Source organism: Plasmodium gonderi (assembly GCF_002157705.1).
Source record: "Plasmodium gonderi DNA, contig: Pgo-contig_228, whole genome shotgun sequence".
Taxonomy (NCBI): Eukaryota; Apicomplexa; class Aconoidasida; order Haemosporida; family Plasmodiidae; genus Plasmodium; species Plasmodium gonderi.
Genome location: NW_021629142.1, coordinates 3,079 through 5,061, shown reverse-complemented (window position 1 = coordinate 5,061; position 1,983 = coordinate 3,079). Strand labels below are relative to the sequence as shown.

Sequence of the window (1,983 nt, the reverse complement as noted above, 5' to 3'; positions counted from 1 at the left end):
AATTATTACGTGGAATGTATAATGATTTATCTTGGGTGGTATTATACGTTGCTCTTAAGAAATTTTTTTTGTGATATGGTTCATTTATGAGTTTCTTTATAATGTACATCATTTTTAGGATTTATTTCCTGCTCAATAATTATATACAAATATATATTAATTATAGTCCACAACTAATAATTTTTATAATTTTTTATATATATTATTCAATGTCAATAAATTCATATGTTGTTATAACGCTTTTTTATGACTACTCTACTGAATTATATAATATATTGTGTTTATTTTGAATTATATTTTTTTGTGATTGTTCAAATAAATTCATTAATCCGTAATATTTTTTATTTTTCCTCTTCCATATATTTTTTAACTTTCTTCTCCTTGGTCTTATGTATGAACCATAAGCAGTATACTGACAATTAAGAAAAGATATTATATTTTTATGATGAATGCATTAATTATATATTTATTATATAATATATTATAAATATTTAATGCATAAACATATAATTAATTAAATTTGTTTTTAACTTTGTACACGATGAATATAATTATTATTATTGCAAAAAATAAAATACCCGTGCTTGTCCACGTCACTGGGGATAGAGTATCTCCTGATAATGCTTCTACTGTGATGGCGCTTATGCCGAGATTTCCCAAGAAACAATTCTCTGATGCATTATCTCCTTTGCAAATAGGTTCTTTTTGTAAATAACTATTAAATTCTCGCTTAAATTTATCCAGTTCTTCATCAATTGTATTGTTAAACTTCGTTTTATCTATTTTTGAAAATTTATCATATGTTTCTACACATAATTTAACGTATTGGTCTTTATTATTTTTTTTCTTATCTTTTAAAGATTTAAAATTATCATATAATTCATCAAACATTTTGAATATTTCATATACATCGTCATTCATTATTGATACATATTCTTTACATACATCAGGTATGAGTACATCTGTTTTACTGGATGCATCTGTGAGTTTTTTGTGAAGATCATCAAATGAATTAACATTAGGACTTTTATTCCTTGCTTCACGTTTCAGCTCGTAGATATAAAAATTACAATATGGTTTTCTAGTGTCTTCTTTCCTATTTTTTAATTCATGTAGATAAAGACCAAGTTTTATGCAAGATGTAGAAAAAACATTATTCAAAATAGCATAAGGAGTAAATTCTGCACTAATATCATTGCAAGGCTGCTTTAAAGCCCTATTTACAGGACTCTGAATCATAAGGTATAAAAGAGAATGGTAATAAGACTTTACTTCAGGAAAAATATCCTTAAAAGACAACTAAAATTGAAATTTTTAATTCATAAAAATGATTTACATTTACAAGAAATATATTTCTCTTTGATTTTCATATATAGAAAAATTTTAATATATAGTAATATGAATTTTATTTTTAATAATATGTAGAAACATACTTGAGCTTTAGATAATTGTGTATTACCCATTATATATTCTAATTAATACGAAAATAAATTATATTTATTAATATAATTTATAATATAGTAAAAATAATACAGTAAATATTATTTATATTACATTCATTATACTTATTAATTTATAATTACAATAAATGCTTTAAAATTTCATTTTTATATTTTAAAATATTAAAGTATAAATTGTACATATTACATAAAAGTTTAAGTGCTTATATATAGGATTCAATAATAGAATTTTAGAGTTCCTGTTTTAAATTTTATGATTTGTGTTTTTTATCTTAGTAATCTAGATCAAGCTTTATATATCTATATATAGTGTTATGATATGTTTATTTATGGTTCTTATATCTGTAAATACTGCGTTTTATATTTATTATTTTGGGATTAACATATAGTGTAAATGTATTATATAATTTTTCATATTTTTATATTCAATATTAATAGACATTTCATAAAATATATTATTTGCTTTTTATATATAATTTGAGTAAATGTTCTTTCCATAAACATTATTGTATATAATATAAGT

At 21.5% G+C, this 1,983-nt stretch overlaps 1 protein-coding gene across 1 annotated transcript; it reads right to left on the bottom strand.

Annotated features, from left to right (window-relative positions):
* Positions 1 to 250: 250 nt before the first annotated feature.
* PGO_002165 (variable surface protein) lies at positions 251 to 1,463 on the bottom strand (the record flags this gene model as incomplete). The annotated part of the gene is made up of 3 exons (XM_028691082.1): positions 251 to 412; positions 532 to 1,299; positions 1,434 to 1,463. The coding sequence occupies 3 exons, from the start codon at positions 1,461 to 1,463 to the stop codon at positions 251 to 253; spliced, it is 960 nt and encodes a 319-aa protein (XP_028546883.1).
* Between the last annotated feature and the right edge of the window lie 520 nt (positions 1,464 to 1,983).